Source organism: Chelonoidis abingdonii, chromosome 1 (genome assembly GCF_003597395.2).
Source record: "Chelonoidis abingdonii isolate Lonesome George chromosome 1, CheloAbing_2.0, whole genome shotgun sequence".
Classification (NCBI taxonomy): Eukaryota; Metazoa; Chordata; order Testudines; family Testudinidae; genus Chelonoidis; species Chelonoidis abingdonii.
Genome location: NC_133769.1, coordinates 200,133,087 through 200,156,747, shown reverse-complemented (window position 1 = coordinate 200,156,747; position 23,661 = coordinate 200,133,087). Strand labels below are relative to the sequence as shown.

The 23,661-nt window shown below is 40.5% G+C and overlaps 1 protein-coding gene across 8 annotated transcripts in view; it reads left to right on the top strand.

The window, feature by feature from the left end:
* The window catches only part of TIAM1 (TIAM Rac1 associated GEF 1), a 273,240-nt gene that overhangs the window by 183,021 nt on the left and 66,558 nt on the right, over nt 1-23,661 (top strand). For all 8 annotated transcript variants that reach the window (XM_032798274.2, XM_032798269.2, XM_075073407.1 and 5 more), the window contains 4 exons: nt 7,891-8,338; nt 12,601-12,773; nt 20,121-20,345; nt 21,492-21,677. In XM_032798274.2, the coding sequence (XP_032654165.1) occupies nt 7,891-8,338; nt 12,601-12,773; nt 20,121-20,345; nt 21,492-21,677 (1,032 nt within the window). The remainder of the gene's footprint in view (nt 1-7,890; nt 8,339-12,600; nt 12,774-20,120; nt 20,346-21,491; nt 21,678-23,661) is intronic.

Below are 23,661 nucleotides of genomic sequence, written 5' to 3'. Positions count from 1 at the left end.
CATCCAGTTTCCCCACTGACAGCCTTTCCCCGCTGTTATGCATTGTCAGTACAATATTCTGCAACTTGCTGAAAGGGGAGAATAGGGGGAGAGGGGGGCAGTGAAACATAAATTGAATTGACTGAAAAAATAAACATCGCAAGGAATATTGTGCTGACTGTTATGCTTCCCATATTTAGTTCAATAAAAATTTCCATTTTTTAATTCAGCAGAACTGGCCTCAAAAGTTTTCATTTGCCTCACCTGCATATAACAGAAACCAGGGTGGCTTGCTGCAGAATTTAGGTCCGGCCGAGTCCTTGGTTATATCTTGGCCTTGATTATATCTTGTCATCCCTTCTATTCAATGTGTATACAAGGCAACTGGGAGAGATGGGAACGCATACAGCTGTAACGTCAAGCAGCCATAATCTAATGATGATCAGCTCTACCACTCTTCTACACTGAATCCATATCCTACCGTCTTTCCGCTCTGCCAGGCTATGATCAAGACTGGACAGAAACCACCTGACTGTGACTCAACCCTGTCAAGATACAAGTCGTGTTTGTTGGTATGGAAAGAATCTAGAGGAGCAGGGTAATATCTAGTTATCTAAAGATTCTTTCAAGGAAAGAAAAAAAGTGCCATCCTACTGAACCATTTCAGACAGCATCAATAGGATCAGATTTGTAATGCCATCTTTCAAATTTTGCAGTTTCTAATTTTGTAATTTCTGAAGCACTGTTGCACAAGCACTTGGCATTTGATGCACAAGAATGAAAGTCTAGAGCTTCTCTTAGGGTTCGTCTATACTACCCGCCGGATCGATGGATCGGGGATCGATTTATCGTGTCTCGTCTGGACGTGATAAATCGATCCGCTAATTGATACCCATACTCCACCTCGGCAGTAGGAGTAAGCAGAGTCAATGGGGGCGCTGCAGCAATCAACTCGCTGCCGTGAGGACAGCCAGATAAGTCGAACTAAGATACTTGGACTTCAGCTACGCAAATAGCATAGCTGAAGTTGCGTATCTTAGTTCGAACCCTATCCCCTAGTGTAGACCAGCCCTTAGATGTCAGCATATGTAAACTACTGGAATGTCTAAAGGCAACAGACTCAATAATTTTGTATCAGTGTCTAAAGCAAACGTAATTTGTCACTATACCTCATTCCGTAGTACTGTATAGAGCACTTCGACAGAACATATACAAAGAAACCTTTATTTTGCCTTGCACTACCAAGTTTGATCTGTGGATGCCAAATTAATTCTTTTAAGCCTAGTAGACATCACAGATCTACATATGTCTTCTGAACATTCTTCAGTATCAACTCCCAATTTTTGATTGAGGTGGTCTATCCAGTATTGTGATCCCATATTGCACTCATGTCAATGTTACAGTTCCTCTCACTCCTAAGCAATTTATATAACATAAGCTTGATACAGCTTGCTTTCCATTAGCTTTCAAGAAAGATTGTGTTCCTCCCAGTGTGGGTGACTCTCAGGGGTACCTTCAAGTTTCTCTATTGCTGCTTTAAAACATTTTCGCTAAGTCAGATAAGATGAAATCCGTAATTTACCTATAGTTTCTGAAAGATTTTGAGTCGTTTCCTGGCAAACACATCTTCTAAAATGTTGATTGCTTGCATGCCTCAAGTTTCTTGACAATGGATTTTTTTATTCATTTGGAGGGCAGGATTATGCTACAGTGGGGCTTGAGCAAAGCAACATGAGCAAACCAATAGAACCATTAGCAATTAAAATTCAACAATACCCTAAAATTGTACATAACTTGTTAGAGGCATTAATTTGTCAAGCACCAGAGAAAGATATAAGTTGGAATGAGTGCCCAATAAAACTGAGAGGGTGCCCTTATGACCTAATGATAATCTTCTGTCCAGCGCTAAGGTGTATCATCATCTGTACCCTCTCAGTTTTATTGGGCACCCATTCCATTTTAATATCTTTGTCTGGTGCTTGTCAAATTTTTAGGATACTGTTGAATTTTAATTGCTAGTGGTTCTATTGCTAAACACAGAGGAGTGGAGACAATGGACACTTCTGGTGGGAGCCTCTTCAAAGAATGAAACCCTCCAACCACTGCTCATTGAACTTGGTTCAGTTGTAAAGAGTGATTCACATCCAAGTGAAGAAGGAATTGTTTGGGGACGTAAGAGTCACCATATTGGATCAGACCGGCAGTTCTTCTATCCTGTCTTTGACGGGGCCAACATCAGCTGCTTCAGAAGAATGTGCAAGCAATCTTGCAGTAGGCAGTTAGAAAGATTTTTCCTAATCCCCAGTAATCTGAGGTTGACCTATTCTCTGAAACGTGAGGGTTTATATGACTTCTGAACAAATCAAGGATTTTCAAGAAATGTGGCCATGCTGTGTGATCAAATGTATCTTTGACATCTAATGAGTTTGCAGACACTACAGTATCTTGTTAACTTGCTTGCTTAACATTGTATAATAGACCTATCATACTCTCTGCTCCCAGCTTACTTTATTTGAAACCTGATTCGTATGTATAGTATTACGTAACTAGATTGTTAATGTTTTCACTAAGTCTTGGTTTATCAGTGATATTGGTCTGTGTCTTTAACAAAGCAATGATACTCTCACTTCATTATGCAGGGCTCTTACGAAGGTTATTTGTATTGTCTCTGGTAGGGAGTCTTCTTGCTGGTCTTCAATCAGCATTAGTAACAACAGCTAAATGTATTTGATCTAACTGGAGATTTTAAAATTCTGTAGTGAATCTATCTGGCCATGCATCTCTTCACACCCCACCGCCTTAATAGACAACAATATAGTCTGCGTAGCCTCTTCTAATTCAGTCTGAGTGTTTAAAAACAATGTATCCTCAGATGTGAATGTAAGCAAGTACTTCCATCATCCTCTGCGTCTGCAGATGCATAGAAGTTCTGGTAAAAGCCTTGGAATGTTAGGTTAATAGCTATTGACTTGCTAAACAGAGTACTATTTTTATCCTAGATGGTTGCACTGCTCCTGCTGGATTCTGTTGTTTTCAATATATAGGCTAATAACTCTCTGGCCTTCTCTTCACGCTCCAAATAGCAAAAATTTAGTCAAAAGGGCAAACTCATAGATGTCTGTATTTGTTCGGTTCATATTCTTTATGGATTAGAACCTGTTCTGGTTCTGATATTTAAGACATGAACGTTCGTTCCATTGAGCTCCTTGATCTCTCTCCCTTCAAGGAGACAGCTTGCTCTCTTTCTCTGAGACAAAGCAGATGTTCTTCCCCAGGTCTGTAGGTAGGCAAATAAAAGTGGAGAGGTGGTGGGATAGCAATACAGATTTTGGCCCGAGTCTTCCAGTGAACTTCCTGCATGTGGTTCCCCTGTGATTCTGCCTGGGTGCAGGTCTGCATCTGCCTAGAGGGAACCTAGTTGCAGGACTAGGAGCTTAAATTGGCAAAGAGTAAACTATCAGGTGCCATTCCTGCATTTTAGAAGATTTTAGACAAGGATTTTAGTCAGAACCTAAACAAACTCCAAGAGAAACAAAAAGAAGCCCTATAGTGATATTTGTATAAAGTTCTAGAATAAATTTGCCAGTGGTAAATTATACTCTGTTAAAACAGCAAAAAACCGTAGGCTCCAAAGGCACATGCAGTGTTCTCTTCAGATACCTCCTACCTTTGGTAATGTGGTCAACACTTTGCTGGATCAGGCCCTAAGCGCAGTGGTGGGTTTTTTTGTTTTTTTTTTTCCTCAGTTACAAAGAATCTAGTCATGAGCTCGAGACATGAGTTCCAGAGAGAACATAAAATCCTTATACAGTGTATGTCGTAACCTGTCAATTCCAGATCTGATCCCTCGTAATTCCTTTTACCCAGGAATGAAATGTGCTTCTATGCCTTAAGTGCTAACCTGTGATATTAGAGTGCCTTCCTGGCCCTTCCTGTAACACAGTGGTCCCCAACGCACTGCCCGCGGGCGCCGTGGCACCTGCCGAGGCATTTATGTGCACCTGCCTGGTGCCCAGCAGAGGAGAGAAGCCACGGCCCCATGCCTGCCGAGTCAGAGAACTCCGGGGCCCGCAGGCTGCAGGCGCTGGTGTTCTCTGTCCCTGGCAGACGCGGGGCTGCGGCTTCTCTCCAGCTTCTCCAGGGCTTCAGGCTGCGGGCACCGGTGTTCTCGGTCCCCGGCAGGCACCAGGCCATGGCTTCTCTTCAGCTTCGAAGCGGAGAGAAGCCGTGGCCCCGCCCCTGCTGGGGACAGAGAACTCTGGGGCTGCAGGCTGCAGGCGCCAGTGTTCTCTGTCCCTGGCAGGTGCGGGGCCGCGGCTTAAGCCGGAGAGAAACTGTGGCCCCGCGCCTGCTAGGGACAGAAAACTCCGGAGCTGCAGGCTTCATTCTGTGTTAAAGTAAGAATAATAAATGCATTTGGACCAGCAGTTCAACAATGTTTAAGTTTTTTTAAAATAAGATGAAAACTGTTTTTGATATTTATTTTGTAAAAACTCCCTAATTTTTCTTACAGGTAGATAAAAAAGAGCAAATTCACATGGTAAGGTGAAAGAGTAATTGCCAGATAATTTAATTAATACCTTTTACATGTAAAATTACCCTTTTTATCTTATGGATTAATATATTATGTATATTAAATATGATGTTTTTCATATTATTTAATGTACAAATACAAAATAAGCCTTGAAAAATTGTTGGCGCCCGCCACACTTTTCTGAAAACATGAATGTGCTACTGGCCACAAAAAGGTTGGGGACTACTGCTGTAACAGATCCAGAACTCTGATAGTCTCCCTTTAAGAGGACATTAGTGTCACCATAATCCTGGGTGTTAGGCTGGTGTTTGAGCAATTGTGAAAGAAATGTTGAGTATTCTTTAATAGAAGCATACAGGAGTGTCCTTTAATCTGTGTAATGCACAGCAGTCACCACATTCTTGGCCAAAATTTTGAAACGTGGGTGCCTAAAGTTATATTATCTGTATTAGATGATCTGTCCAGTTGGAGCCATGGGTGCTCACCACCTTTGAAAATAAAGCCAAAATGTTAGTTTGGTGCCTAACTTTAATCACCCAAGTTGAACATTTCTTCTTTTATTCCTTAATCAAAACTCATGTGTCCTTCTCCACTTGATACAGCGGACAACACGTTCAATCTCTAATTCTTCCCTCCTCCCCATCACCCTCCCTGAAAATGCATAATAACCCTCAGTGACTTTCTGACTTTCTGCTGAACTCTTTAATTGAGACCCTATTAGTGTGCAGATTATAACATTTCAAAGTGTCATTAGAAAATTTCATGTAACACTCTCAAACTGATTATAACCCTCTGATGGAAACCAGCAGATAGTACAGTATAAGGCCCGAAGGCAAAAAACCTGTCTGATGAATGCTCTTAACCTTACTAACCTATAGACCAATTGTCTTATACAGCAACTGTTTAAGATACTCATCTTGCTAAATGTGACATTGTAATTCCTAAAGGTGAACAGTACTGGATGAACATCAACTGGCAACAAGTTTTGATCTGTTCTCCCTTTTATGTATTCAGATTCTAATCCCCCTGCAGGGCCAGAATCTCAAGGCTAGTCTACACTAAATACGCTACATTGGTGCAGCTGCACTATGTCTGGTGAAGACGCTGTATGCTGGCAGGAGAGAGCTCTCCTGTCGACATAATAAATCCATCTCCATGAGAGAGGGTAGCTGTGTTGGTGGGAGAAGCTCTCCCACCAACATAGCACTGTCCACACCGGTGCTTAGGTCGATGTAAGTTACGTCACTCATGGGGGTAGTTTATTTATACTCCTGAGCAATATAACTTATACCAAAGTAAGTGGTAGTGTAGACCTCAGTTTTTTAGAGGATTTTGGGGTGTTGGTGAGGAAATATTGAGGACAGGGTAGAATCCTAAAATCACTGAGTTGTAAGGAAGCTTTTTGAACCATCTAGTCTGTTCCATGGATCACTGCACGGTTATGATTGTTGTACAATACTCCTGAGTGTAAATAATGTAGTTATGTGGAGCTTCTCATCTTGTCAGTGTTGTACAAACATCAGCTAACCGGTACAACATTCCTGAGAGGCATGCAGTATTATCCCCATTGACAGATGTGGGAACCAAAGCAGATCTTTTATGTGACTTGCTCAAGGACACACTATGAATCTATATCAGAGCTAGGATTAGAACTCTGGAGTTCCTGGGTTTCAGTTCTGTGCTTCGACCACTACGATTATGCCTCTTTTTGAGAGAATTCTCATGGTCTGGTAAACAGAATATCAAGCACAGTTTTTATAAATGTTGCCAAGAGGGCAAATCATATTTCCATTACTCCCCTGCATTGATGGGTACGTTTTAGTGACACTTCATTTAAAAACAAACACACACTATTTTGTATGTTTTAAATAAGAATTAGAGAAGCAATATATTTAGAATTAACTTTATACATACTACATTCATGAATAAAAAGATTACTTGAAATCTAAATGTCTGTTAAAGCATTACTTGAATCAAACAATTAACTAATTTTTCCTAAAATTAGTATATGCTTAAAACTCAATTGATTTTTTTAACTTGTGCTGCACAACAGTCTATGTCAAATTAGAAATTAGTAAGAGTTACATACTTCTCTTAAAAAAAAAAATCCAACCAAGTGCAAAAGATATTCATTGTTCCTTTTATAAATCTCCTGATTTGTATCCTTTAAGATATCTTCAGTCTGATTCAGCACAGAAGTGTTCCAGTTTTATACTAGTTTAAAGTCCACTGAGAGAGTTGGAATTGCATGGATGTGAAACTGGTGGAAATGCTGTGACTACTCCGCACACGTGTGGTGTCTGACACATATAGAATTTTGAGAACTTAGATTAAGAATTTGTATTTTCCCTGCACCTTTCTGCATTTTGAGATGAGAAGATCAGTCTGTGACAGTCTATTGTAAATGGCTGGTTTCTCAGCAGCACTGGCTCTGATGTTTTCTAAGCATCCCCTTATTCTCTGTGTTGCAAGGAACTGGGGAGATTGATGGTTTCCAAAATAGGTGTATGGAACAGCACTAAATAAGATCCTGACCCTGAAAGCTGGTCTGTGCAGGAGGATCTCTGCACCCATATGGACTTCCATTTAAGTTAGTGGAGTGCTGTGTGGAAGAAGGGGTACAACAGTCCAGAGCAGCTTGCAGGATTGGGGTCTTGGACGGTACTTTATTAATGAATATATTCAAATCAAAACTGATGAGAAGAACTGGATTTACTGAGTGGGCGAGGAAGTAGAGTTATTCTTCTAAACAGCGCATGTAGACAGACTCACAAACCTCTGTTGATATGTAGCATTTATAAAGAATGAGTCCTTTCTTTCGGGAAGTGGTAGGAGTGAGAATGCCACAATTCTTAATACATATCCACCTACGGGAAAAGTACATCTTCAGTTATATAAAAGTCAAGTGGCAATCAAAGGATGCCTAAGAGATAGTCTCAGTTGTAGGTGTAAATATACAATATCAGTGTTTTTCCTCTCTGAGACTTATGGGTGATGACTTTTTCCCAAGACATAGTCATTGTTTTTGCTGTCACATGCTTTCCCTCCTGAAAACTTGTTACCACCATTAACTTAGTCTAGGGTAAACAATTGAAGTCGTTTCCCCTCTTTCTCCCAATTTACTATGGTGGTGGGGCACATACTAAAGCTGTATGGTCTTTCCTAAATTGTTGCCGGAAGCCCTGCTAGAATACCTATTCTTCCAGCCACTTGTCTTCACAGGGCAGATTGAAGAATGTTCCAATGTCAAGCAAAGTAGGAATGTGAAGAAATTTGATACAATCAGGGAAACTTCAGGCTCTTTTAGCCTCTTCAAAGTGCCAGGGTAGGATGGTATATCAGCTACCTTCATATGATGTTTCCTCTTTTTTAATCAGGATGTGAATGCAGGTGAAGGGAGTGAATTTGCTGACAGTGGAATCGAGGGCGCAACCACTGATACAGACCTCCTCTCCAGACGTTCAAATGCTACAAACTCTAGCTATTCTCCAACAGCTAGTCGAGCTTTCATTGGCAGCGACAGCGGCAGCAGCTCTACAGGAGATGGGGTCCGTCAGGGAGTGTATGAGAACTTCCGAAGGGAGCTGGAAATGAGCACCACCAACAGCGAGAACTTGGAAGAAGCTGGTTCAACCCTGAGTGATGAGCAAAGCAGTGGTACCTTGAGTTCTCCAGGGCAGTCTGACATCCTCCTTACAGCTGGCCAGGGCACTGTACGAAAAGCTGGGGCTCTTGCAGTGAAAAATTTTCTGGTGCACAAAAAGAATAAGAAAGTGGAGTCAGCTACACGCAGAAAATGGAAACACTATTGGGTTTCCTTAAAAGGTATATCAGATAGACTGTTATTAATAATTTACATAGGCATCAAAGAGTCATCGAGGATGTAAATTAGCACAGAATTTGGCTTATGGCAGTGTTTCGCAAACTTGGGACACCGCCGCTTGTGCAGGGAAAGCCCCCAGTGGGCCAGGCCGGTTTGTTTGCCTGCCGCATCCGCAGGTCCAGCCGATCCTTGCTCCCACTGGCCGCAGTTTGCTGCTTCAGGCCAATGGGGGTTGCGGGAGGCGGCGGCCAGAACGTCCCTCAGCCCGCGCCACTTCTAGCAGCTCCTATTGGCCTGGAGTAGCGGTCCGCCAAGCGTTTGGGAAACACTGGCCTATAGCATCAAAATCCAGAGGCTTTGATCTGATTTAATTTTAAATGTTTTTATCAACGTGCAAAGTTCAGCTCTGATCCCTCAGTGAGCACCACTTGGGCACGTCTCTGTGCCAATATAGAGCTAACTGCAAAATTGGGGCCTTAAGGTGTAATTCTTTGTGTTTTCTATCCAAAACAAGTACCTGAATGCTGCCTATTTATTTATGTGGCATTGACAGCTTTACAAATCCTTGCCATGTAACTATTGGAATCAAAACAATAATCATTACAACGGTGAGCTTTTGTTTGAAGAGACATTATACAGGAATATAAACATCAGATCTGTGTTTAACAGGGTGCTCCCATATTACAGAGTGAGCATCATTACAGCACGTAAGCCATGTTGTTTCTAGTGATTTTATTAAATTGAGTGAAATCTCTAATTACACATTTAATAGACAAGGCACATCTACCAAATGGTAATATGAATGCTTCTTTTGTGCTTGTTTTAAAAAGAAGTGATGAAACAAAAATCTGTGCCAGTATCACTCTTACCAAAGCCACTGGAAAAACCTGTAAAATTAGTAGGGAAGTAGCAGAGAATGTTCTTGATTTTCTTTGGGAATTTTTTTAATGGTCGGTCACTCACTCACAATTGAGGTATGTGCTTTTGTCAAAATTAAGTTGCTGTGCTGCTTCTAAGGCAGAGTCTGCACTATGCTTAAAACCGTGCTAGCAACCTTTGGATCTAGCATGGCTTCCCTGGCCAGCATGCACATTTCTCTGAAAAGCATGTTTATAAAAGTGTTGTAAACGAAATCCCTGTCTGCTGCGATCATGGAGTTGGTGCTAGCACTGTGCTAGTACCCACCCTGTGACAGCTGCCGTTCAGGGGTAAGGTCTTTGTGTGTGTTTGTACAGTGCCTAGCACAATGAGGTGCCGATCCTGATTGAGGGTTCTGCATGCTGTGAGAATATTAATAATTATAGTACAATTTTAGCTCATAGTATGGACAAGGCCTTGAATAGTATGAACAGGAGCAGCAGTGTGGCCTAGTGGATGGAGCACTGGACTGGGACTCAGAAGACTTTGGTTCTACTTCTGGTTCACACACCTGCTTTGTGACCTTTGGAAAGACCTCTGTGAGCTTTTTTCTCCTGCTGCCATTTGTCCGTCCTGACCAGATTGTAAGCTCTTCGGGGCAGGGGCTCTCTCACTGTGTGTTCATACAGCTCCTAGCACTATGCATTGGAGATCTCAGGTGGGGCCTCTAGGTACGGCTATAATACAAATAAATAATAACAATAGTAAAGAAACAGGCACAGTAGGTTAAAATTGGATCTGTAAGTAGTCTTCTGAGAATCTCTGCGCAAGCATCTTAAACTGCAAAGTGGAGAAACCAAGCTCATATTTGGACTCAGTCATCCATTTCCCAGCTCTGTAAGAGTCTGTGTACACTATGAGTAGAATTGTCAGGGGACTGGTAACAACACAGCTCTATTCCATAATGTAGATAGGACTACCAAAGGTTTTTGCATGGCAAAGTCTTGTGTACAAAATGGAACCATGTTTTAACCAGGTCAAGGGGAAAACCAGGTTGTAACTAGGCTCCCTAACATAGTTTTGCTTTTTTTATGTTGACTGACCCTTAGAGATTAGCCATTGGAAAGGTACTTGCTGAGCTCCAGAGATGAAGAATAGGTTCTGATTCCACAACTCTTGCAAGGTGGTATGTACCAGTGTTTGTAGCAGCAATTTAAAAACAAATTGTGAGTGCCAGCCCTTCATTGCAATTGTTGCAGAGATTGGGGAAATAAAAGAAGAGAAATTGCACAGCTGAGGGAGCAGAGAGAACCCCTAATCTCCTTCTTGCTGAGGCAGTGTGAAAGGAAAGGCTGGCTGTGAAGAACTGGTAAACAAAGAGCCATCTGGGAGGGGAGAAAAAGGGAAGGATGAGCATAAAGGCAATGGTACTTTAAAGTGCCTTATCTCAAGTCAAATGTTTGTGTCTTAGATTGCTGTGGCTTAATAAGGTAGCATTTAAACTAAGCTTTGAAGTTAACAGCTGCTAGTGTTTGGCTGCAAATAGTTTTCTGCAATGTTGGGTTAAAGGGGTAACCATGCATCAGTTTCCATTCTGACCACTATTTTCAACAGAAGAAGCTAGAGATTACATTATTAGTTAAAATGTTTGTATAATATTGAATAATCGCAGAAGTTGCAGAGATCCTAGAGTTACAGACTATATTTTGCCTGAAAATTGTAAAGATTTTTTTCCATGAAGCCTCTAATTTATAGTCTGTCTTCACCTAAAATGCACAGGGATTTTTCCCCCGTGTCGATAACACATTGATCAATAGCTAACACATTGCAGGGCAACAAGGTTTTTTTGTTTTTGTTCATTAATTTTTTTTTCAGTGGGGATAACTCAGTCCAATCCATTTTTTCACTTACTCATCAGGATTCAGTCATGAAAAAAACCTTGATCTCTACCTTCAAGGACCCATAGTAACTAGTAGTTGCAAGAAAGTTTAAGCAGAACAATGGTTTCCCTGAGGGCCTGTCTACTCTATAAAGCTAACTGTGCCAGCTCACAGTAGTCTGGCATTCTGAGGGGAGTCCACCTTCTGACATATTGGGGTTTTTAATTTTTGTCACACTGATAGGGCAACATGGTTACAGAGCTGCCTTAAAGAATTGTGTTCACAGCTTCCATCTGTACCTGTATTTTCCCATCCATGGTACAGACAAAAAAACCCCAACAACCCCCCCAACAACAATAAAAACCCAAACGATGTTAGAATATGGACATCTCACAGCATGCCCCAGCACTGTGCACTATCGGGGCTGAGTGGGCAGGGTGAAGAGGCACCCTCGCTGGCAATCTCAGCAGTGAGGCCAAAAGTTGAATGGACCCTGGCGAACGAAGTATTATCTCACATCCTTTGGCTTGTGACATATTGCTTCTGTGAACAATCCACATCTCCAAGGCTGTTCTCCAGCACTTCCACGTTTGAGGGTGGAAGAAAAAAGAGTATATTGATGGAATGATCTCTCAGTAGCAGTGGTCTAAGCGTATCCCTTAGAGTCACTGTAGTTTATGGGTAGCTGTATTCACTAAATTCATTCTATCAGTATTGCTGGCTTTTGATGATGCGAGGAGTCAGGTCCTAGCAATGTAGCACAAGGCCTACCCGGATGCAAATTCCTGCTTCCACCATCTCTTTCCTTCAGAAAGGCTCATACACACCACCCTGGCTCATGAGCAGATTTGCATTGGTTCTTTCTGTGAATCCTGCCACTCTTTTTTTCTCAAGCTGGTTGCTTGCTGGGCGGAAAGAGGAGACTGTTCCCGCTTAGGTTTCCTAGGACAATGCTTGTCAGTTCACAGGCCGCTGCTGTGCCTAACAGAAGCTCTTCATTGTCCTGAATGAAAGCAGAAGTGAGAGCAGATTCTGGAAAGAGAAATAGGACATAAAAATTAAATGGTTAATACAGTGTTTTTGAATAAACAAAAAAAAAACGCATGTGAGAGTTTGTACCAAAGGTGCGAACACTATTGCAATAAAGTATAGTTTGGAGCAAATATAGGTAGAAAGGCACTTTTAAGCATTTTGCCCATGTTTCCAAACGCAGAGGAGTACACTGTCAGTAGATGGTAAAGAGATTTACTTTTAAGACTGCCATCAATGTTACTGGGAACTGATGGTACATTCTGAAAAACTTCCTTCAGATGTTTCCTACCAGACCAATAGATTTTAAGTAGTCTATATGGAAGATCCATAAAAAGGCATTGCGATAGCTGCCCAAGGATACATTAATTTAATTTTCATTTTTGGAGGACTCAGAGTATTAGGGCTACATTCTTCTGCAACAAAGCATTGAATAGATGTGGTTTTATGGTATTTAAATATGCTGCTTGCTAATGCCTTTCTCGTGTTTTTCCTAGGATGTACATTATTCTTCTATGAGACTGATGGCAGATCTGGAATAGACCACAACAGCATCCCAAAGCACGCTGTCTGGGTGGAAAACAGTATAGTGCAAGCAGTGCCCGAGCACCCAAAGAAAGACTTTGTTTTCTGCCTCAGTAATTCCCTTGGGGATGCATTTCTCTTTCAGGTTTGTTCTGTTCTTGAGTTATACAGAGTTGTTCTCTTTTTAACTTTTTTGTTCATCTTGCAGACCAGGGTGAAATTCTGACCCCATTGAAATCCATGTCAAAATTCCCATGGACTTCAGTGGGGTCAGGACTTCGCTCCAGGCAAGTAGAAAGGATGGCGTTCCTGCTCAGTAGCATTCATTCATTATGCAGAGAAAACAACCCTGAGGGGGCATGACACCAAATTCAGGTCCCTTGTACAATCCCAAGTCTACTATTTTATAACATGCTGTGCTCTCTGCTTGTGTAGCTAGATTTAAAGTCAACTGATAACATGTTAGCAAATGGTTTTGCAACCCTGTGAAAGCCAGAATTTTAATACATCTTAGTGCTATGGTTATAACATAGTTTGCTCCCACCTCCACAGGCAAGACTAAACTACAGTATGTAGTGCCCCAGAAGGGCTAAAACCATAGCACTACCACACGTTAGTTTGACTTCTATATTCGGGAGGGCAGCTCCAGTCAGGCCAATGGGGCAATGCGTTTGCGGGGGAGGGGTAAGCAGCAAATTCTGCACTTGCCCCAAGCTTGTGTTTTGGGGGGGCGTTGCAACTGCCAAACTATGCTCATGGCTAAAACACAACCCCTCGTCACAGTAGATATGCTGGGGGGGTGTTGCAACCCGCCAAACTACGCCCATGGCTAAAACACAACCCGTCGTCACAGTAGATATGCAATTGAAGATGGGACCTTACAGAAAGATCTGAGAAATGTACATGAGCATGAGTTGTGTGAATTAGCAGGAAATATTTGGAGGTCAATAGGTTCTTTTCATTACAGTTCACAGTGCGGAATCCCACACCACTCACAACAGACTCTGCTGAACATTTCACTTTCCTAACTCAGTGCATACTATGGTTCTAAATATCTTACAGATTTTAGATATTAAAATCAGCTACTTTTCTGCTTTATTTACAATTTATAGTTTATTAGCAGCTTAAAGAAAACCTAAAACTATAGAAAGGCCAGATGTTGATGTGATTAAAAAATAGCTCTACCCTTCAATGCTCTTCGTTACTCTGATCGGTTTTTTGGGGTCCAATCCAGCATTCCTTTCACACCAAAAACTCCTGTTAGCTATGAACTGACATTCATTTTTTTATTTTACCAAATGGAATGATCAGCCTGAATTGAGCAGTCATTTCCCAGCTACACTCTTACCACTTTATAAGCGTAGCTTTTTGTTGCAAATTTTCTCAGCCAGTGATTTTTTTTTTTTTTAATCTGGTGACAATTTGGGGCTGTAAATCCTTGATCAAATGGAAAAAATGTCTGGATTTTACTATATTTTTATATTCCTGTCCACTCTTGCAGAATGATTCTCCCCAACATTTCTTAATAAACCTTTAAAAGCAGACCTCTCAAAAGTATGCCCAGCTTTTATAAACCTGGGGCCCAATCTTCAATTGGTGTAAATTGTCATTGCTCTATTAACTTCGGTGTGGCTATGTTGTTGATGATCTTGGCCCATGATATTTATACACACAAAAGGCTAAATTCTACCCTCATTTACATTGCTGAAACCCCAATATATTTTTCCATAACTAATATTTGATTTTCTTCGCTGCTTCCTCCCCAACTCCCCAATGCCTTTCTCTTAGGAGGTTTTTTGTCATCTTGGCCTGCTTCCATCCAGGGGGCAAATACAGTAGCATGTGGCCTCAGCATGAATTAAATAAGCTGTGAAGCACCACCACCATCAGATCTATTTACATGAGTATAAAATCTTTCATTTGCATTTTGTTTGGAAAACCTCCCTTCTTGTAAAATTAATTCCAGTAGAGGCTAAATGCAGAAAAGGTCACATTCAATACATTTCTTTTGTGGCAACGCAAGGCCTTATTCATTATAAGCTCTGTGTCATAATGTCATGACTAGATTTTTATGTAACTTTATGTGGGAAAGAGCAAAAGTGAACCTTTTCAAAGTAAATTATTGTTTTGTTGTGACTTATTCCCCTCCCCCCTTTTTTGGAGAAGAGGGTCTCCTATATAGTGGAACCCATGTAACTCTAAAGGAACAGAATTAGAAGAAAATGCAGGGGTGGATTTGGGGAAAGGGAAGGGGAATCAGCCATAATTGTGGAAATAATTTGTAAATGATTGTAGCCCCAGGACTTAATCTGAGGGACACAGAATTGCTGGAGCATGTACATTGCTGTTCAACAGTGTTTCTTAGCTACTAATAACACGCACATATAGATTCATACAATACAAAATGTTATATTAGTTAGTTTAAAAAAAAAACCAACCAGAGAACTGTAGTAGATTATTTCTATCCAATGGAGACTGTAGGCTTAGAGGAAGCATAAAGCCACTGTTTAATATTATACCTTCTGTAACAACCTTTCTCACTGCATTGTGTCCAGAGACATCAGACATCTCTTACATTATAATTCCCTGTTCAATCAGTTCCTATCATGCCTACACAAATCGATTTACATGTGGATGTCACATGCATTTACCAGAAGTTCAGTGTATCTTGCAACACCACATACATTTGAGATACATGCAGCTTGTTTACAAGGTTTTTCCTTTCCACTGGAGGCAGAGCAATCCTCTTGGTCTGCATGCTTAATAACCTGTTCCATGTCCCAAAAAAGAGTTAAAGTGCTTAACAAAAAATAGTCCCTTTCCCCCCTCGCCCTCCCCCAAAAAAACAAACAAGAAGTGAATCTGACATGAACATACTATTTTAAAAGAGAAATAGGACATTTTACAATTATTATTGCACTGTAGAGTACTATATATTTGATCACACAATAAAACATTCTGTTTTATTTTAATTATTTTTCCTCCATCTTCTGTACAAAGAAGGATTTTATACAATAAGGGCTAGCTGCTGCCATCCTAACTCTCAATTAGCAGTCTTCACTCCACAAACAGTTTGATTATTTCAATAGCATTGCTCGCCAAGTTAGGCTGTACTCATCATCAGGTTTGGTGGCAAATTCTAGTGAATTTCTCAGTGAATGAGAGCTGATTAGATTGCTGTGAGCTTGTTTGGATTTAACTTTGAAATGCAATACAATTTCTATGGTATCAGTAGAGGACAAAGAAGGAGATGTAACGTTAATTCTGTCAATATGGGCCTGATCCAGCTCCTGGGAACTCAGGAAAGCAAACCTGTTCAGGAAAGTATGTAAGCATATGCTTAACCTTAAGCACACCTTTGAGTCCCATAGAAGTAAAAGGGGATTCTGCATGTACTTAATTGCTTTCCTGAACTGGTCCTCCTTGGGAACCTTTTCATTGACATTGATGAAAATTGGATCAGGTCCTTAGCAAATAATAATCTCTGGTGGAGTAGGAAGAGGCAGTCTTCCTCTTCCTCATTGCTACTGACTGAAGAAAACAGATGGTGGTGGAGATATTTATGGATAAGTAGGCTTAAATAGAACAAGGTGGTATGCTATTCACTGGTCCTTTAGCTACAAGACAAATACTCATTTGATTACTGTTAAAGGTTGACGTGCAAAGGAAGTCTATTGAGTTTCTTACAACATATAGTTGACTATAAAACTTTGTTTCACTATATGCTGTAAATTAGTGAGGGCTTAGTAAGGGGGTTAGGGCAATTTACTTTTTATTTTGCAAGGATGGAAAAGGAGTACTTGACATATTTTCTTTAGCTATAAAAAGAAAAATCTCATATCAGAATTCTGGACTTCCATGAAACTGCACCCCTGTCACATACACTAGTCCAGCATTCCCCCCACACCTCCAACTACCCCCATACATGCATACTTTGAGAGAGGCAAGTGCAAGGGATCAGCAGGGTGTGTATAGAAATTATGTGGAATAAGAAGAGTAGGCCTTTGTGGTAAACGTCTGTCCCAAATCTGGACCTTAGCGTACAAAATCTGGGTGCTTACTGTTAACCTCCCCAAGCTTATACCCAGCTTGGATCTTATCTCGCTGCCACCAGCCGAAGTTTTCCAGGGTTTCGGCCCCCTCGGTCACCCAAATCCCTTTCCTTGGGGACCCCTTCAAGACCAGAGCCCCTGGGTCTCCTCTATCTCATCCCCCAGCTTCCCCCCCTTTCCTGGGTTAGCCGGTGCGATGCTGTCCTATTCCCTTTGAATACAACCAGAGAGGCAATCTAGCTCCCGAGGCTATGCAATCAAACCTAGTCAGCTCACACAAGAGATTCACCCTCCCTTTGTCCCGTAGCCTTATTCCCGCCCTGGACAATAGGAAAGTAAGACACAGAGCTTGGCTTTTCCTCCCTCCCTAGCCTGTCAAACGATGTAACAGAGCTCCGGGCACAGAAATTCCTCTCCCTCTGCCTCACTAGAAAAAACTCCCACAAGTTTTAAAAGAAACTTTATATAAAAAGAAGAAAATACAGAACAATAATACTGCATTAAGAAACTCATACAGGAAAATGGCTATAAGAAAATAGGAATAAACAGTCTGATTTAAAAGATAGCCCAATTAAACCAGTCCAGCAAATCAACACCCATGTAAATACAAATCAAAGCACTCATAGCGATTACTTTGGTTCTTTGTATCACAACTTGATAGTAGAATATTTGAAAAGATGGAGTTAGAAAAGAAAAGCTTGTTTACTCACAGCCGAGGAAAACAAAAAAAAGACCCCGAGTTTCCAGTTCCCTCCCAGACTCTTAAAAAAAAATTCAGGTCTCTGATTGGTCCTCTGGTCAGGTGTTTGGTTCCCCCTTTGTTCACCCTTTACAGGTAAAAGAAAATTAACCCTTACCTATCTACTTATGACAGCCTTTAACAATACAGATTGGATTCAAAGGTGGGTATAGTTAGTTTCATGTTCCTGAAGGTGAGTTTAGCTTTCCAAAGTCTGGGAAATGCTGCAATCTTAGCTGCCGACATGAGAGGGGAAAACAATTATTTTAAATAGCTCTCATCACCATAATATCTGAGTGTTTCACATGCAGTAATAAATTTATCACTGCAACACCTTGTGAGGTGGGGAAATATTATCTCCATTATTCACATGAGGAATTGAGACAAAGACTGACTAAGGGCCTGATTCAAAACCCAAGGAAATCAGTGGGAGCCTTTGGTTAGGCCTTAAGTAACTTGCCTGAGGTTACGCAGAAAGTCCATGGCAGAAATGTGAACTGAATCCAACTCCTCTGAGTACCAGTCCAGTGCCTTAAGTCAAGATCATTCTTCTTCATGGCCTCTTTAGGTTGACATCCCTCCAGATATGTTTGCAGTGTTGTTGTAGCCATGTTTGGCCAAGGATATAAGAGAGACAACGTGGATGAGGTAATATCTTTTATTGGACCAACTTCAGTTGGTGGAAGGGACACCGGAAAAATAGATCACATCATGGAATGGGCCACCCAAATACCCTGGAAGAATACAGGGGAGAAACCCCTCCACACACACACTTACCCCACATCCCTAGTTTTCCCTACCACTCCACACTGGAACCCATAGGGGGTATCATCAAGCAGTTACAACCCATACTTGATGAGGACCAGATCCTGAAAGAAATCTTTCCTGAACCCTCTCTTCTGACCTTCAAACAACCCCCAACCTCACTAAGCTCATCATGAGAAGCAAACTCCCCACAGAACAGGACACAACAATTCAAAGTGGCACCAGACCTGCCAGAATAACAGATGCAAAATCTGCAGACATCTCTCCACTATTATGGCAATCAATATCCCCAACACACCTTTCAAGATCCTTGGCTACACATGCCTGTCACAACATATGGTGTAGCTCATGCAGTGCATCAAATGCTCCAACAACAACTATGTGAGTGAGACCAGACAATCACTGTGCTCTTGAATGACAGAAAAATGACAGAAGACAAAAAACAAAGCAATCATTCCATATCTGACCTCTCAGTTATCATCCTCAAAGGAAATATGTGCAACACCTTCAAAAGACAAGCCTGGGAACTTAAATTCTTAACTCTACTAGACACTAAAAACTGTGGACTTAACAGAGACACTGGTTTCATGACTCATTACAACAATTTGTAACACACCCAACTCCCTACTAACCTTTAATTGCCCACTTCATTTTAAGTGGTCTCCTACAGCATGTGTGAACCCCTTGTGCTTAACGATCTGTTCAACCTCATATTTAGCTCAGACCTCTGGTTACCTTCTCCAGACCTGAAGCTCAAAAGCTTGTCCCTTCCACCAAGAGATGCTGGTTCAATAAAAAGATATTACCTCACCTATCTTGTTTCTCTCATTCCTCTATGTAGGGGAAGATATATGGTGACATGTTTTCCAGATTAGAATGGTAGCAAGTCCAATAAAAGATGCATCTGATAAATAGAAAAGAAAATGCACTAGAAAATAATAAGCAAGAGGGGAATTATGGGCATGTAAACTGGATCTCTCTAGCTTTTATTGTTTGTGTGAGAAACTTATATTTCTAATGATTTACCAGAATACTTTGTAATAAAACCAACAGAAAATTGAAAAGAGAATGGTGAGCAGAAACTTGCTCACCTATTAATAAAAGATCAGTGGTACCATTTGACATTTTATGTTCAGGTTGCTGACATCTCTACTAAATATTCTGGTGAAAGATCAGGGGATGCTGTTAGCAGCAGCAAATATGGAAGAGCCTGATTCTCATTCATGCTAAGGCCCTTTATTATGAGAAGGGCAAATTGTTCAGTGGTTGAAGCACAGGACTGGTGTTATGGAGATCTTTTTAATATTCCCAGCTCCTTCATTACTCGCTCTTTGATATAGTATGGTAACTACTATATGTCCTCATTCCCATCTGTAATATACTGATAATAGTACCTACTTCCCAGGGGTGTTTGTGAGGATTGAATCCATTAATGACTATAAAGGGCTTTGAGACCTTCATTTGGAAGCAGCTATACTTTGCTCTTGTATTAAGCTATAAGCTGATACTATGGCCACGTATTATTTCATTGATTTATTATTAATTGTTGCATACCAACCATGTGCGCTACGCTGTGAGGACAGACGTTCTCTGCCTCAAGGAATTTGCAGTCTAAAAATTTTCATTTAATGCTACAAATTATTATAGCATTACGAAGGCCAAGGAAAGTCATTTTTAAGCACTTGCTAGCAAATATGCTACAACTGCTAGGCATAAATATATGTGTAATTCGAAATACTGAATGCAGGGTGCTGAACTAAAAATGGCCTGTTTCATGTGCGGTATAGAATGACAGTTTTTTATTTCTTCTGTTACAAGTGGATTTAAGGTTTTGGTTTTTGAGATCAAGGGAAGAGGAATCTCCTGAGAATTCCATTTGTTAATCTCCAATCAATCTTAAGAGGATCCTGACTTTTTTTCCTTTCCGCCTCTTCAGACCTCTAGCCAGACCGAACTAGAGAACTGGATCACTGCAATCCATTCTGCTTGTGCAACTGCAGTAGCAAGACAACATCACAAAGAGGACACGGTCAAACTGTTGAAAACTGAAATAAAAAAGCTGGAACAGAAGATCGACATGGATGAGAAAATGAAGAAAATGGGTGAAATGCAGCTGTCCTCGGTAACAGACTCCAAGAAGAAGAAGACCATACTCGATCAGGTAATCTTACTTGTATATATGAAACAGATTAATATAAAGTATCTGAGAGACTTATAAATGCTGCTGCTGATTGAGGCTTAACTATTGAACACACTGATTCTTTTGTACTCAGTCTACCTAAGTATGGAACTCAGAAACTGTCTTGATTCTCTGTTTTCTCTTATTAGCTTTATAGCTAGCATTGCCATCATGACTCTTCTATTATTTGTACTTCCAACTTAAAGTGGACAACTTAGCTGCATTTGAGAAACAGAAATCCTAGAGCAGATGTCTCTCCTGCTGTCACAATGGCACCTTATTTTAGGAAACTAACATATGGACCCCGCTTCATTACACAGCATCTCTCTTAACGCAGGCTGCCAAATGTGTTTGGAATTCTACCCGTAGAAGGAGGGGGCTTCTGGGTCTGTAATGTGCTGAGTTAAGGAGATTTCCCACCCCACAAAAACCTTTGAGAAGAGGTGAGGGGGAAAAGTGACGCTTAACTTGCTGTTCAAATGGTTCTTTTCAAAGGCTTTAAATCCACAACCAGAGGACAGATCAGTTTTTCTGTCCTTTTATCTTGCTGGGTTTTTAGCACTCTGAAAATATTTTGTACCAGCAATTTGAATTACTTAAGTGAGTCCTCACATAGGCTGTTTATAGGGCTCTTCCACTGATAAGATTAATTATCTCCAGTTTACCTCACTTCTTTTTCAAATATAACACCAAACTTCATTGATTCTTAAACTACTACTGATGACGATGAAGAGCCAGGACTCTATTTGTGGAATCTTGTTGGGTTTTTTGGGCTTCTCATATCTCTATTGTCCTTGATGTATAAAATCTGCCTCTTAGGAGCTATTTAGAAGAGAATCCTGGGAAACAAAGAAAATGAAAAATGGAATTTTAATACTGTTAATTAGCACCAAATCAAAGTAGCAGTTGCCTTGGGAGAAGATTTCTACCATGAAAATAAAAATATTTGTTATTCATCCAATTAAAAATCTGTGAATCATTTTTGTTCCTTCTCCCTCCTTTGAAATGCAATCAATGTTGATAGAAAATTTAATTAATGTGATTTTCTAGTAGTAGTTTTTTAAATAGATATTTACTACTGTGTTCTTTTTCTCTTCTGTACCACTCCCCTATCCATACTTTTTACAGATCTTTGTTTGGGAACAGAACCTTGAACAGTTCCAAATGGACCTATTTCGGTATCGTTGTTATTTAGCTAGCCTCCAAGGAGGAGAGCTGCCAAACCCAAAAAGGCTGCTTGCTTTCGCAAGTCGTCCAACTAAAGTTGCAATGGGCCGTCTTGGAATCTTTTCAGTATCTTCTTTTCATGCACTGGTGAGTTTCAACTGAAGCCAGAGGTCAGCACTGCTAAACTATAAATCGCATAGTGGTTTCATAGAAAGATTAAATCAACAAAAGCTGGCGTTGGTGTCTGTGGAGTAAATTCTTTCTTCAACATGCAGGGATTGCTGCATTTTGGGATGCGTACATGTCTTTTATCGAATTTAAAAAATGGATACTCTGAAGTGATTGTGTTGAAGGAGATTTGGTATCAAGTTTGTTCTTTTTAACAGTAGGAGAACCACACCTTTTATACATGTATAATAATCATGCCAGATATACATTATACATATCGTCATTATAAACACACTGCTGACTGTTGTTACCAAAACCATAATGGGGCCCAAGAACTTCCTTACATACATGGTGGTACTGCAAGTGTTAAAGATGACCCAGATCCAAAATCCTTGTTCCAAACTTTGAAACGGTCTAGATCCAAGCTTTGCAGCTGGCCCCATCTCTCCAGTGGGCTGAACCAAAAGCCTGGATGTGACCTATTCTGAAATTTGAGAAGATTTAGCTTTGGCTGTGAACTTTGCAGCTTGAGCTTGTCTCCAGTGCCTGTGAACTCATAGGACCTGATCTAAACCCCAGAGAAGTCAATAGAAGTCTTTACATTGACTTCAGTATATGTTGGATCATACCCAGTATGGCAAGACCAACTTTCCCACAGATTGAATAAGATTATTGGCCAATCTAGTCCAGTATCCTGTCTCCAGCAGTGATCAGCACTTGATGCTCCAGCAGATAGCGTAAAATCTCTCCTGTACTCTTTCCCAATTGGCAAACATGCCTTCAGCTGTGTTAAAATGGTTTAAATTTAAATACTATAACAATACAGCTCTTTAAAACACATAAAATGTACTGCACACTGTTGCTTTTTGTTATGAATTTAAATAGCATGCCTGTAGTTTAGGCTTGGGTTCCTGGAGCTTTACAGAAATAGCTGAGCTCTGCTGTTGTCTTGTAGATGTCAGCTGTACCCTTCAATTGTGAATACAGAGCTGTAATTCAGTCAGAGGCGGTTTTATTCTTTTATATAAAAAGATTAGCATCATCATCCTGATAATTGCTGGTGAATTTATATTTTTAAAGAAGCGGGTCTTCATCTACATTTGTGCTCATTTTATTTTGCCTCTAGATTTTTGGTGATGAATTTTATTGCATTGCCTGGAATTTAGCTAAATCTACCTTCTCTATAGCCCCAAATTTTGAATATGTTGTCCTGGAAAAGAAAAGTTTTCCCCTTAATAATGCATCAATGGTACAGTTACATTGCTGTAATTCAAATATAGAGTTGAATTGTGCAAGATATGGGGCACCTGAACTCCCATTGAGGGTACTGAGTTATTATGGTGATAACAATAATATGGCAAACTAGATTGACAGCACACTCATCCTCCCTTAGGAGAGCTTGTGTAAATCAGCATAGGGCTATTGACTTCAATAGTGTTACATTGTTTTACATCAGCTGAGGATTAGGCCCAATTTTGTTAACTAAATTGCTTTTTTTTTTTTTAAACTAAAACAATTTCAGATGAAAAAGCCCAAAGATTATTTGATAGAAATGGTCTAAGTAAACAGGTTCAGAAGTCATGGTTAGGTTGGTGGTTCTACACTGTGTTAGACAGAGGGCTTGTTAGGTCTTTCAGATATAAGACAGATACCATAGATAAACTAAGTAAAAGTTCACATGGTTTGCCATTATGAAGCTAGAAACCTGCAATGACAGTTCAGCTTCTGTTTTTCCCTTACTTGTCCACTTTCCAGATGACACACATGATTACTCTCGGTATATCTGTTCTCTGGATGCCCAACCCGGTATTCTGTTATGCCAATTCTCATACAGTATTCATGCTTACAGTACCAAAACCAGTCTCTCAGCATCTTATCACAAAGCTGCCTAGCTTTCTTTGTTCTACCCATGACTGTGTGCCAAATGACAGTCAGATATTGTTAGTTTTGTGTGTGGGACTCT